Genomic DNA, 12,968 nt, shown 5'->3' on the forward strand with positions numbered 1-12,968 from the left:
TGGAGATTAAAATTTGTTTTAATTTATATAAATAAAAGGAAATTCTCTACTTAAATAACAGTTCATCTGGGTCTTCTTGTATAATACAAAGTTCTTCCATGGGAGTCTGACAATTTTCAGGCCAGCAACTCTTCTCACATGTATAAATTAGAATTGTTCCAAATTCCACAGAAAGACCTGAAAAATATAACATATTCCAGCAAAGAGACAGTGTCAGGAGATACACTCAATATTTGAAGGTTTGATTAGTAGACGGAGCCCAGACTCTGGAGCAAGACTACATGGGTTCAAATCCCAGCTCTACCACTGAGCAAGTGATTTCACCTCTCCATAATAATGACTGTATTTATCATGAGAAGATTGTTTTGAGGAGGATTATATAAACTAATACACGTTAGATACTTAGAACAGAGCCTGACACGTCTTAAGTGATCACCATAAAACAAAGAGGTTAAGTAACTAAAGATAACTGAAGGAGAAAGATGATGCAATATTAGCACACCTGGTGTTGCTACAGGAGTGATTTTACCCAATAAGCCGAAAAAATAATTAGGTAAATCAAAAGCAGCGCTCACTAGCTTTCACTCACAACACACTCATCCTCTTCCACAAAGCAAGTGACTGCTGATGACAAAAAGCAGATTTATCAGGAAAATATACTTTAAAGTCTTTAGTACAACTGTCTAGGATATTGGACACTGAAAACCATTTAAAAATATGTCATGTGGCGTCTGGCTGGCTCAGTTGTGTGAGTTTATTTTTCTTAAAAAAATTTTTTTTAATGTTTTTATTTTATTTTTGAGAAAGAGACAGAGTGTGAGCGGGGGAGGGGCAGATAGGGAGACAGAGGATCCAAAGCAGGCTCTGAGCCTTCAGCAGAGAGCCTGATGTGGGGCTAGAACCCACAAACTGCAAGGTCATTACTTGAGCCAAAGTTGGACGCTTAGCTGACTGAGCCACCCAGGTGCCCCTCTTTTTTTTTCTTAAAAAAATTTTTTTTTTAGTTTATTCATTTTGAGAGAAAAGAGAGCTCATGAGTAGGGGAGGGGCAGAGAGAGAGGGAGAGGGAATTCCAAACAGGCTCCACACCATCAGTACAGAGCCCAACCTGGGGCTCAAACTCATATCTTGAGATCGTGACCAGAGCCGAGATCAAGAGCCAGATGCTTAACCAACTGAGCCACCCAGGCTCCCCTCAGTTGTGTGACTCTTGATCTCAGGTTTATGAGTTTGTGCATGTTGGATGTAGAGATTACTAAAAACAAACAAACAAACAAACAACACACACACAAACAAAAAAAATTTAAGATAAACAAACAAATAAAAATATATTATATTAATAGGACACACTACCTCCAAGAAAGGATTCAGGCCAAAAAAAAAAAAAAAAAATTCCAAAGAGTTTACAAAACTTTATCAATGGACAATGCCATGAAGAATAACATCAAGAAAATACAACTGAAAAGAACTCCCACTGATGGCAGAACAGGAAAACAGGAGTCAAGAGAAGTTGGGCAATTGGTTTGGAGGAGCAAAAGAAAAACACTTTGAAAGGAAAATGCAGGCAGGGATGATGGAAAGAAAAGCATCAAAGACTGAACTAACAAGGCCAAAATAAAACGAGTTAGAAGAAATGACCTGGTGAATGTGAGATAATTTCCAACCAGAATGTGCAACATGCAGTCTGCAGAAGGCATGAGAAGGTTAGAGTCTGAGAACCAGTAGCCACCAGGGTAGGAAAGAAGGAGGGGCAGGGAATCAGAGGCAACAGAATACCAAATAGCAGAGTTATGTACAGGAGGCCTGAGCCCAGAGACCTGCCACAGTAGAAGGGCAACGGAGGGGTAGGAGAAAAAGGAAACAGATATGGGGGTCAAAATAGCCCCATTACGTATCTAATGAAAAACATCAGAAGCCACAAGGAACAGAAAAAAGGTGAAACGTAATTACAGGTAGAAAGCAAAGGCTTGAGAGAATCTCAATGAATGCAAAGGGAAAGAAAAAGGATGTGAACACAGGAGAGGAGAAAGGTGACCAATGCAACTGGTCAACGCAAAGGCCCCACGCTAGGTGCAGAGATTAAAGAAATAAAAAAATCTAGGGGTGCCTGGGTGGCTCAGTCAATTGAGTGTCTGACTTTAGCTCAGGTCGTGATCTCATAGTCTGTGAGTTCGAGCTCCACATTGGGCTCCCTGATGTCAGTGAAGAACCCGCTTCAGATCCTCTGTCCCCTCCTGTTTCTGCCTCTCCTTTGCTCATGCTCGCTCTCTCTCAAAAAAAAATTAAATTTAATTAAAAAAAAAGGAAATTAAAAAATCTTTAAAAAATTACTAATATACTTGGGGGTGGAGCAGGGCACAAATGTCCTTGTTATAGTAAAGAGCCAAACACATACTACCTAAAACTGACAGACGGAATGAATGTAATTCTCTTAACTTCAGAAGGATCTTTTAGAAACTAGGTGAAAGAACCTATTGCCTACAGTGAAAGAACCCAACTGCCTCACATACACTTACTTTTTCTTATGTTAAATTTGCATACATTTATTCCAGTATTTTTAATTAGTATGTACTGAACTTTCCTATCTTTAAATTTTTTCTAACCATCTAACTATCTAAACTTTCTACCTACATTTATGTCAAGGATGAGGACTAGAATGATGTTGATTAGTGTTAGTAATGGTGATTTCCAAGGTTCACCACACATTTACAGAAAACCTTCAACATAACATTCAGGGGTCAGAAAAACTGCAGGAGGGGTGCCTGGCTGGCTCAGTCAGTAGAGCGTGCAACTCTTGATCTTGGGGTTGTAGGTTTGAGTCCCACGTTGGATGCAGAGATTATTTAAAAGTAATATCTTAAAAAAAAAAAATGGCAGGAAATAGTCAACAAGTAAAAACTTTAAAAACAGACCACTTCTTAAAGATATAAAAGAAGAGAGAGAGAGAGAGAGAGAGAGAGAGAGAGAGTGAGTGGGCAAGGGGCAGAGAGAGAGGGAGACACAGAATCTGAAACAGGCTCCAGGCTCTGAGCTGTCACCACAGAGCCCGACGCGGGGCTCGAACTCACGAACTGTGAGATCGTGACCTGAGCCAAAGTCGGGCGCTTAACCGACTGAGCCACCCAGGCGCCCCTGGGCTTTCTTTTTAAAAAGGAAGTACATGGCAAAGATTTCCCGAATATGAAACCAAAAGCACAGGCAACAGAAGTAAAAACAAACACATTGGACTATATCAAAAACTTATGTGCATCAAAGGACACAACAGTGAAAAGGCAACCTACAAAATGAAAGAAAATATTTGCAAATCATACCAGATAAAGGGTTAATACCCAGAATATAAAAAGGACTCCTACAACTCAACAATAAAAAGTCAAATAATCTGACTACAAAATGAAGACTAAGACTTGAGGAGACATTTCTCCCAAAATGATATGTCAATGGCTAACAAGCCATTTATATGAAAGGATGCTCAACACCATTAACCATTAGGGGATATGCAGGGCATCTGGGTGGCTCAGTCAGTTAAGCGTCTCTCTCTCTTTTTTCTTTTTTTTAATGTTTATTTATTTTTGAGAGAGAGAGGGAGACAGAGTGTGAGTGGGGGAGGAGTGGGGGAAGGAGAGGGAGACACAGAATCTGAAGCAGGCTCCAGGCTCTGAGCTGACAGCACAGAGTCCAAGACCTGAGCTGAAGTGGGACTCTTTACTGAGTGAGCCACCCAGGCGCCCCCAAGCATCTGACTCTTGATCTCAGTTCAGGTCATGATCCCACGGTTCATGGGATCGAGCCCCACATCTGGCTCTGCGCCGACAACGTGGAGCCTTCTTCCTTCTTGTTATTCTCTCTCTCCCTCTCTCTGCCACTCCCCTTCATGCATGCACTCTCTCTCAAAATAAATAAATAAATAAACATTTAAAAAAATTCATTAGGGGAAATGCAAATGTAATCCCAATAAATACGTCACATCCATTAGGACGGATACTATAAAAACAAACAACACCCCTCCCCCCCCAAAAAACCCCAGAAAACAAGTGTTGGTGAGGATGTGGAGAAAATGGAATTCTTGTGCACTGCTGATTGGCAATATAACATGGTGAAGCCACTATGGAAAATATTATAGTGGTTCCTCAAAGAATTAAAAATAGAATTACCATATGATCCAGCAATTCTGCATCTGGTATATATATCCAAAAGAACTGAAAGCAGGATCTTGAAAAGATATCTGTACACCCATGTTCATAGTAGCAATATTCACAATAGCCAAGTAGAAGCAACTCAAGTGTTCAACAAACGAACTGATGAACCACATGTGGAATATCCACATGACAGAATATTGTTTGCCTTTAAAAAGAAAGGACTTCTGACACAGGGTACACCATGGATGAACCTCAAGGGCATTATGCTAAGTATAATAAGGCAATGTCAGAGGACAAATACTATGATTCCACTTATATGACGTATCTAAAGTAGTCAAATTCATAGAAACAGAATGGTGGTTGCCAGAGGTTGAGGAGAGGCAGAATTGGGGAGTTGTTAACGGTTACAGTTCCAGTTTTGCAGGAGGAAAAAGCTCTGGAGATTGGTTGCACAATATCGTGAATAAACTTAACATTACTAAATTGCACATTTAGAATGGTTAAGATACTAAATTTTATGTTATATATTTTTTACCGCAACTAAAAAGATGAATAAAGTACAAAGTTGAAGAAAACTCTTGGGAAGCAAAACAAAAATCAGACAACAAAAGTGAACAGAATCTAAATAGGAAAACAAACATTTCACTAACAGAAGTTCCTGTAAAGGCACAACAAGAAAAATAGAATATCTTCAAGGAAATTGAAGGACATGAGTTTCTGAACTGAAAACACCTACCAGCTACTCAGAATATACACAATTTCAGAATAACAAGGATAAAGTAAAGATTCCAAAAGTGACCTGGGGGCACCTGGGTGGCTCAGTTAGTTAAGCGTCCAACTTCAGCTCAGGTCACGATCTCATGGTCCGTGAGTTCGAGCCCTGCATCGGGCTCTGCACGGTAAGTGCTTGGGATTCTCTCTCTCTCTCTCTCTCTCTCTCTCTCTCTCTCCCCAATCCCCCCCACCCCACCCCCACACACACTTGGGCCTGCTCTCTCTCCTCTGTCTCAAAATAAATGAATAAACTTAAAAAAAAAAAAAAGTGACCTGAAATAAGAGGACTAAAGGCCAGCATGGGACTGTTTTCCATAAGTAGGCTGCTAAAAGAATGAGGTAATATCATGGCACCTCATATTGGGTGTAGAGAGTACTTAAAAATAAAATAAAATAAAGGTAATTAAATCTTTAAAATTCTGAAAAAAATTACTAATGGCTTAGAATTCCATACCTGACTTTATTATGTGCATAAAGACAGAATAAATGTATCTTAAGACCGATGGGGTACTTTAAATACCTATTTCCCACAATCCCTCTTCAGGAAACTACTGGAGAAAATGCTGTATCAAAACTGAAAGGATAAACCGAGAAAGAGGCAGATCAGAGTTCCAGGAAAACAGGGGACCCACTTGGAAGAGGGGCAAAGCGATACCAAAATAAAGGCAGAAGGTGACCCAGAATGACAGCAACACTAGAGGTGCGGAAGGCCTAGAGTTCAGACTAGCTCAGGAGAACAAGGCACATGGGACAGATCTTCAGGGAAATAAACATGGAGCCGGGTTGTCTGGAGTTGGACTTGTGAGGAAAATAATACTGAGAACCTCCAGGAGGGTGTGAGAAGAACTGGCCATAAGAATGAAACAGGTATTGGGGCGTCTGGCTGGTTTAGTCCATTAAGCCTCCAACTTCGGCTCACATGATGATCTCGTGGTTCATGCATTCAGGCCCCAGGTTGGGCTCTGTGCTGGCACCTTGGAGACTGGAGCCTGCTTCGAATTCTTTGTCTCCCTGTCTCTCTGCCCTCCCCTGTTTACTCTGTCTCTCTCTCAAAAATAAATAAACATTAAAAACAATGTTTTTTAAGACTGAAACAGGTATTATTAAGTCCAAGAACATGTGATCACAATACACTGCTTTGCTAACTACAAACAGCCTAAATACAAAATTACAAACATTGACCAGGAGTATGGGAGAAAGCAATAGGGTGAGGAAGAATGGGAGGGGGCTGTAAGAGATCCCAGATCCCCCGTGCCAATTCAGAAATTCAATTGATAATGTCTAAAAGAGATAAATGTAAAAAGCAGTACCTTTTATTTAGAAGTACAAAAATAAATTCTAGAAGAACAGCCCGGAGTGCTGCCAGTGTCTCCCTTGAGTGCAACTAGATGGCAGAGGGGGTGAGAGTGGGGCTGTAGTGGTTTGTTAGAAGCCTTTCAGGATTATGCAACTTTAGACATTGTGAACATTGTGAAATTTCATTCAATAAATAGGGAAGACACCGGTATCTCATAACAGTATTCATTGTCAGCAACATAAAAATCTATCTTCAGTATTTGTGTACTATATGTGTTCAAAGCACACTGCCTATTTAGCAGACAAAAGAATACAACAAAATATACATAATTTCTTTTCTTGTGTCAAATGAATTTTTAAAAGTTCATATCTTTTTTTTTTTTTTTTTTTGAAGTAAACTCTACCCGCAATGTGGCCCTCAAATTCACAACCCTGATATCAACAGCTGCATGCTCTACTGACAAGCCGGCCAGGCTCCCTTAAAAAGTTCATACCCTTTATTTAAAAAAAAATTTTTTTAAGTTTATTTCTTTTGAGAGAGAATGAGTGCATGCATGCATGTATGCAAGCAGGAGAGAGGCAAAGAGAGACGGAGAGAATTAGCAGGTTCCGCACTGTCACCACAGAGCCCTACGTGGAGCTCGATCTCACAAACTGTGAGATCATAACGTGACAAAATCAAGAGTCAGACGCTCGATGGACTGAGCCTCCCAGGCACTCCAAGTTCATATCCTTTGATAAAAAGATGTGACTTCTAAGATTCAATACTGAAGAAATACTTAAAATTATAGAAATGCCTTTACAGAAAGGGCATTGATTAAATTATTATTTATAGTAAAGAAAAAGAAAGAAACAGTTGAAATCTCTTAATGTGTACAGAAACAAGAAGAGAAAAAATATGTATCGCCAGCAATTATCTCCAGGTAACTGGATTTCTGAAGTATTATACTTACAGTTTAAAAAATAAATTAATACAAGCAAAAGAGAAACATCAACAAAATGAAGACAACCTACAGAATAGGAAAAAATATGTGCAAATCATATATTTGATAAAGGGTTAATATCCAAAATATATGGAGAACTAATACATTTTTTCCTAAACAACGAATACTCTTTTATTTAAGTTGGCTTAATTACTTCCATTAAACCTAATTGTTATAATTATTGTTTCGCAATAATTGTTTTTTCCATTGTCTTTACAAGAATCACCAAAGGTATTTTTAAATTTTTTTAATGTTATTTATTTATCAAAAAAAAATTTTTTTTAACATTTCCTCATTTTTCTGAGAGACAGCACAAGCGGGGGTGGGGCAGAGAGAGAGAGGGACACACAGAATCTTAGGCAGGCTCCAGGCCCTGAGCTGTCACCACAGAGTCCGACACTGGGCTCGAACTCCCGACCAGTGAGATCATGACCTGAGCTGAAGCTGGACGCTTGCTTAACTGATTGAGCCACTCAGGCGCCCAGTGTTTATTCATTTTTGAGAGAGACACAGAGTGTGAGTGGGGGAGGGGCAGAGAGAGGGAGACATGGAATCTGAAGCAGACTCCAGGCTCCAAGCTGTCAGCAGAGCTCGACACGGACCTCTAACTCTCATACTTCGAGATCATGACCTGAGCCAAAGCCGGACGCTTAACAGACGGAGCCACCCAGGGTGCCCCATCACCAAAGGTATTATGAGCTTGTACAGGTGCTCAAATGGTGTTTTTCTTCATAGAAATATAATTCACATGCCGTAAAATTTACCATTTTAAAGTGTACAATTCAGTGTTTTTTAGTTTCTTCACAGAGTTATGGAAACATCTTCACAACCTAATTCCAGAACATTTTCATCTCTGCAAAAGGACACCCATGCCCATACCCATTAGCAGTCACTCCTCATTCTTTCTTGGCGCCCCTCACCCAGCCCCTGGAAACCATGAATCTAGTTTCTGTTTCAATGGGTTTACCTATTTTGGGCATTTCATATGAACAGAATCATACAATTTGTAGCCTTTTGTGACAGGCTTCTTTTCACTTAGCACGATGTTTTCAAGGTATAATCATGTGTAGCCATGTATAATGTAGTACTTCATTTCTTCTTCTGATAGAATAATATTCTATGAAGGTATATTTTGTCTATGTATTAATTAGTTAATGGGACATCTGAGTTATTTCTGCTTTTCGGCTATTATATGAATAATGCTTATATGAGCATTCACATACAGGTTTTGTGTAGACATAGGTTTTCAATTCTCTTAGGTATATACCTAGGAGTGGAATTGCTAGGTCACACAATGGCATTTTTAACAACATTACCAAAACTTTTTCATCATTTTATACCAGATGCTGCCAAAGATGCCAAGACAGAAACACTCTCTTACATGGCTAACAACAACATAAACTGGTACAGACCCATTAAGCAGCAATTTGTTAACATGACATAGATAACGCTTATAAAAAGAATTAAAAAGATTCTTAAAAAGAATTAATAAGATTTTCTTATTAAAAAGAATGCATAAAATTGGAATATACAAGAACTTTATCAATCTGATAAAAAGCATTTACAAAAACCCTCCAGTTAACAGGTAACTACTTACTGATTAAAAAATAACTGCTTTACTCCTATGATCACAAATATTACAAAAAGAGGTGCCTGGGTGGCTCAGTCAGTTAAGCATTGGACTCTTGATTTCAGCTCAGGTCATGATCTCATCATCATGGGGCTGAGCCCAGCATTGGGGTCCTCGCTGGGCATGGAGCCTGCTTAAGATTCTCCTTCTCCCTCTGCGCTTCCTTTGCACACATGTAGCTCTCCCTATCTCAAAATAAATAAACAAACGTTTAAAAAAAAAAAAAAAGGAGGGGTGACTGGGTGGCTCAGTCAGTTAAGTGTCTGACTCTTGGTTTTGGTTCGGGTCATGATCTCAGGTTTCATGAATTCAAGCCCCACATAGGGCTCTCCACTGACAGCATAGAGCCTGCTTAGAATTCTCTCTCTCTCTTTCTGTCCCTCCTGTGTGCGCGCTCAATCTCTCTCTCAAGATAAATAAACTTAAAAAAATAATAATACAATGCTATGAAAATAATTTTTTTTATTGTAAACTCTATACCCAACGTGGGGCTTAAACTCACAACCCCAAGATCAAGAGTCCAATGCTCTACCAACCTAGCCAGCCAGATGGCCCCACTATGAAAATCATTTTAAGGATAGAATATGGCTTGGCCTCTGACTCTTGATTTCGGTTGGCTCAGATCATGATCTCACAGTTTGTGAGATCAAGCTCCACATTGGGCTGTGTGCTGAAAGCATGGAGTCTGCTTGGGATTCTCTCTCTCCGTCTTTATCTGTCCCTCCCCCACTTGCGCACTGTCTCTCTCTCAAAATAAATACACATTAAAATAAAATAATTCCAAGTTAGTGCAATAAACCCACAAGCTCAAATTAACAAAGGGCTATTACCTAAATTAGTGCTTCTGAGCATGCTGACCAGTGCTGGCATAAGCTGAAACTCAAATATCCTTCGGACTCCACAGTAGCTGCAGGCTGGGGGCTCAGTGATTTCTGATGTAGGGCAGGTCAAAAAAAAGTGGTTCGCCACTCCAAGAGTACCTAGGGCAAGGGAACAAAGAACGCTGAATGAGGACCACATACAAGTCACATTCCAGTATTGAAGGCCATGCTCTGCAAACTTTGTTTCCTTCTTGAAGAGTACCAGGAGCAAAACCAGACAGCAAAGAAAATCCAAAGGCCCCAAAACAGTAGCAAGTCTGTAAAGCACAGCAAGATACCTGAAGTCTTATCAATGCTTGATTCAAAGTCTAGGCAAAGACACTAAAACCAATGTGGAACTGAATCTAACTAAAATTGCAACACAGTCCAGACTCCACTCCAAGGCAGATTAAAGGGATTTAGACCTCCACTACCAGCCTTACAGAAGAAGGGGCACGCCCTGCTAAGGAGCAGATATTTACTTCAGTATCTGATCTTCTTCAACATACTATCTCCGCTAAACCATAAAAAGAAAAGATACTAAATTTGTAAAGCAGCAGAAAAATTTAACCCATAAAGAAAGTCAATACAAGAATACCCACAGGGGCGCCTGGGTGGGTTAGTCAGTTAAGCGTCCAACTTTGGTTCAGGTCATGATCTCACGGTTTGTGAGTTCGAGCCCCGCATCAGGCTCTGTGCTGACAGTTCAGAGCCTGGAGCCTGCTTTGGATTGTGTGTTTCCTGCTCCCTCTGCCCTCCCCCCACCCCCCCCCCCCCCCCGTTCATGCTGTCTCTCTCTAAAATAAATAAACATTAAAAAAAAAAAAAAAAGAATAACCACAGATGAGATGATGGAACTGTCCGAAAAAGACTTTAAAATATCAATATGAGGAGTGGGATAAAACAAATAATAAAATATCAATCATAAACATGTAAAAGAATCTAGTAGAAAAGGTAGACACGCATAAACAGATAAGGAAATTAGCACAGAAATAAAAACTAAAGAGACTGAAAGAGCAATACTAGAAATGAAAAATGCTGTATCAGAATAAAGAACTTCATTCAATAAAAGTTTACAGCAGGCAGGAAACAACAACAAAAAAATCTGTGAATGTGAGGAAAACAGAAACATCCAAAATGAAACAAAAAGTAAAAAAAAATAAATAAATAAAAATGAAACAGGGCCTTTAAAAACAATGGAACAATTTTATTTTATTTTTAAAAATTTTTTTAACATTTATTTATTTTTGAGACAGAGAGAAACAGAGAATGAACAGGGGAGGGGCAGAGAGAGAGACACACACAGAATCTGAAACAGGCTCCAGGCTCTGAGCTGTCAGCACAGAGCCCGACACGGGGCTCGAACTCACGGACCGTGAGATCATGACCTGAGCTGAAGTCGGACGCTTAACCAACCAAGCCACCCAGGCGCCCCTGGAACAATTTTAAATTGTCTAAACATACAAGTAACTGGAGTCCTTAGAAAAAGCAAATAGGAGAGAAGAAATATTTGCAGAGATAACGGCCAAAATTTTTTCCAAAATTCATGAAAAGACATCAACACAAAAATCCAAAAAGCTCAGTAAATCCCAAGCAAGATAAATTAAAACACATAGTCACTGAAGTACATAATAGTTTTAATTATATAAATACAACAAAAAGAACAACAAGAATTACAGCTAATTTCTGGGGCTCCTGGGTGGCTCAGCTGGTTGAGCGTCCGACTTCGGCTTAGGTCATGATCTCGCAGTTCGTGAATGCGAGCCCTGCGTTGGGCTCTGTGCTGACAGCTCAGAGCCTGGAGCCTGCTTCGGATTCTGTGTCTCCCTCTCTCTCTCTGCCCCTTCCCCGCTCATGCTCTGTCTCTCTCTGTCTCTTAAAAATGAATACATGTTAAAAAAATAAAAAATAAATAAAAAAAGAATTACAGCTAATTTCTAATAGAAACACTAAAGGCAACAAGACACTGGAACAAAATCTTTCCAGTGTTGAATGGAAAACAACTAAAAAATAAGTTTACATCCAATAAAAATGTCTATTAAAAGAAATATTAATAAATACATTCTTAGACAAAACCTGAGTGGCTGTTTCCAACAAACATGAACTTAAAAAAAAAAAAAAAAAATTAAAAGTCCTTCCGGCATAGGGGTAATACCAGATGGAAGCCTAGCAGGAAGGAATGTAGAACACCAAAAGGGTAAATGGGAAGATAAACATAAAAGACTTTCTGATCATTAATTTTAATATTAAAGATTTTTTTTCCAAGTAATCTTTACACCCAATGTGGCGCTCGAACTCACAACCCTGAGATCAAGAGTCACATGCTCCAATGACTAAGCCAGCCCAATTGTTATTTTTAATTTTATTATATAATATATAATCTACGTGCATTATATAACATATATATGTTATAAACTATCCACATAAACTATCGATTATTTCAAGCAAAAATAGAAATGTATTACGGGATATAAAGCATATATAGAAGTGAATACACGAAAACAAGATCACAAAGGGCAGGGAAAGCTAAATGGGAATCTGTGATATGGTTCATAAAATAGCAAACTACTGGGTGAAGGTAGACTGCAGTAAGTCAGAAATGCACATTATAATCACTATAGCAAACACTTTTCGTGGCAACAGAAAGGGCATAAAACCATAAACTAAAAATACTCAATTCACTGAAGAGAAGGTTAAACAAAAGGGGAAAGAGGGACAAAAAATAAAGAGGCAAAAGGGGCATCTGGGTGGCTCAGTCGGTTAAGCATCCGACTTCGGCTCAGGTCATAGTCTCACAGTTCATGAGTTCGAGCCCCGCGTCAGGCTCTGTGCTGACAGCTTGGAGCCTGGAGCCTGCTTCCAATTCTGTGCCTCCATCCCTCTCTCTGCCCCTCCCCAGCTCATGCTCGCACTCTGTCAAAAATAAATAAACTTAAAAAATAAATAAAATAAAATAAAATAAAATAGGAAAAAGCCAATACTAGAATGATAAAATTAACCCACTACTACCAATGATTACATTAAATGGACTTAAGACTCTGTAAAAGGCAAACAGTCTGGATAAAATAAAGGCAAGACCCATACATAAGCTGTTTAAGAAGCATACTTTAGGTACCACCTCACACTGTCAGAATGGCAATTATCCAAAAGACCAGAAATAACAAGAGTTGGCCAGGGATGTAGAGCAAAGGGAACCCTCCTGCACCGTTGGTGGGAATGTAAACTGGTGCATACACTGTGGAAAACAGTATGGAGTTTGCCAAAGAATTAAAAACAGAACTACCATATG

General features: G+C 39.3%; 1 protein-coding gene across 1 annotated transcript in view; it reads right to left on the bottom strand.

Moving 5' to 3' along the window:
* The window catches only part of PDCD2L (programmed cell death 2 like), a 22,139-nt gene continuing 9,171 nt past the window's right edge, over positions 1–12,968 (bottom strand). The window contains 3 exon segments of the mRNA XM_006941452.4: positions 1–177; positions 9,650–9,773; positions 9,775–9,799. Coding sequence (XP_006941514.2) covers positions 47–177; positions 9,650–9,773; positions 9,775–9,799 — 280 coding nt within the window. The 3' untranslated portion in view covers positions 1–46.

This window comes from Felis catus, chromosome E2, assembly GCF_018350175.1.
Source record: "Felis catus isolate Fca126 chromosome E2, F.catus_Fca126_mat1.0, whole genome shotgun sequence".
Lineage (NCBI taxonomy): Eukaryota > Metazoa > Chordata > Mammalia > Carnivora > Felidae > Felis > Felis catus.